The sequence below is a fragment of the Primulina huaijiensis genome, chromosome 8, assembly GCF_012295235.1.
Source record: "Primulina huaijiensis isolate GDHJ02 chromosome 8, ASM1229523v2, whole genome shotgun sequence".
In the NCBI taxonomy this organism is placed as follows: Eukaryota; Viridiplantae; Streptophyta; class Magnoliopsida; order Lamiales; family Gesneriaceae; genus Primulina; species Primulina huaijiensis.
In genome coordinates, this window is record NC_133313.1 from 21,567,349 (window position 1) to 21,568,507 (window position 1,159).

The 1,159-nt window shown below is 38.4% G+C and overlaps 1 protein-coding gene across 1 annotated transcript; it reads right to left on the reverse strand.

Moving 5' to 3' along the window:
• Positions 1-229: 229 nt before the first annotated feature.
• LOC140982175 (agamous-like MADS-box protein AGL11) lies at positions 230-1,159 on the reverse strand. Its single transcript, XM_073448593.1, has one exon. The coding sequence runs from the start codon at positions 1,157-1,159 to the stop codon at positions 230-232; it is 930 nt and encodes a 309-aa protein (XP_073304694.1).

Here is a 1,159-nt window from a genome sequence, read left to right on the forward strand (position 1 = left end):
TATTGTAAAACTCGATCCACACAATGGACAATGACACAAAATCTCATCATTAGCACCAAATACATTGAATTTGATTATAATCTTTAGTAAAACAATAAACATCATTAAATAAAACAAAGAAACTCAATCAAATATTCCATGTAAAAAAAACATAACGAAAACTAAATCCATCTAAAAAAAACTTCACATTGCCCTGGTGTCCTTGATCTGATACTGCACAATATCCTCCTCAATAGCACTCCTTTGAAAAACCTGGCAGCTGCGGCAGCGGTGGCATCACTGCTGGAATATGCTCCGGCAGCACCCTCGACATCATATATTGTGTCGGAGCCACTGGTGGTGTGTAAAGTCGTGCCCACGATCTTGGGCTGTAACATGTCATAGGATCCATTGCAGTTGACTCGTAGAAACCCTGATGCTTAAACGAAATATTCCCGCTAGTCGATGCACCCCCGAACTGTACACAATGATCATCATCATTCAACATAGGCATCACCATTGAATTCTGGTTCACAGAATGCAATTCTTGATTATGATCCAGATGAGGGAAATGTATGATCGAGGAAATTGCTTGCTGGTTTAGAACTTCAAATTCTATATTCCCTCTTTGGATCATCCCTGGATTGTAAAAGCTTTGGTTTTGGAATGGATTTATCCTCCCAAAATCAAACAAATTCACATCCAAAACCTCTTTACTTTTCTTCAAATTATTAACTCTTGATCTAAGGTCCTCAAATTTAACCCTTAAGTTTGCTGCGAATTCTCTCAACTGCACTTCTGTAAAACCATTCATGAAATCAATCCAAGTGGGATACCTTGCTTCCATGTTCTTTTTTCGAAGTTTCGAAAGCTCATCCCCGATCTTTTTCTCCCTATCGTGGAAGAAATCAGACAAGCCAAAACTCTTGATTGAATCCTTGTTCTTGGATTTGTAAATGTCAATCAGACGTCGAGTTTCTTCGATGTTTTCAGGCCATATTTCTGGATCAAAGGAACCCTTTTCTTGTCTCGGGCCGTAGATTATCATGCATGCGTCAATCTCGCAAAGGGTGGTCAATTCATATATTTTTTTCGTCAAGCCCTCTTTTCGTTTCTTGAAAGTAACGTTTCTTGATTTTTCTTTTTTTATTAACTCCATGTTTAATTTCGCTCTCCCCAT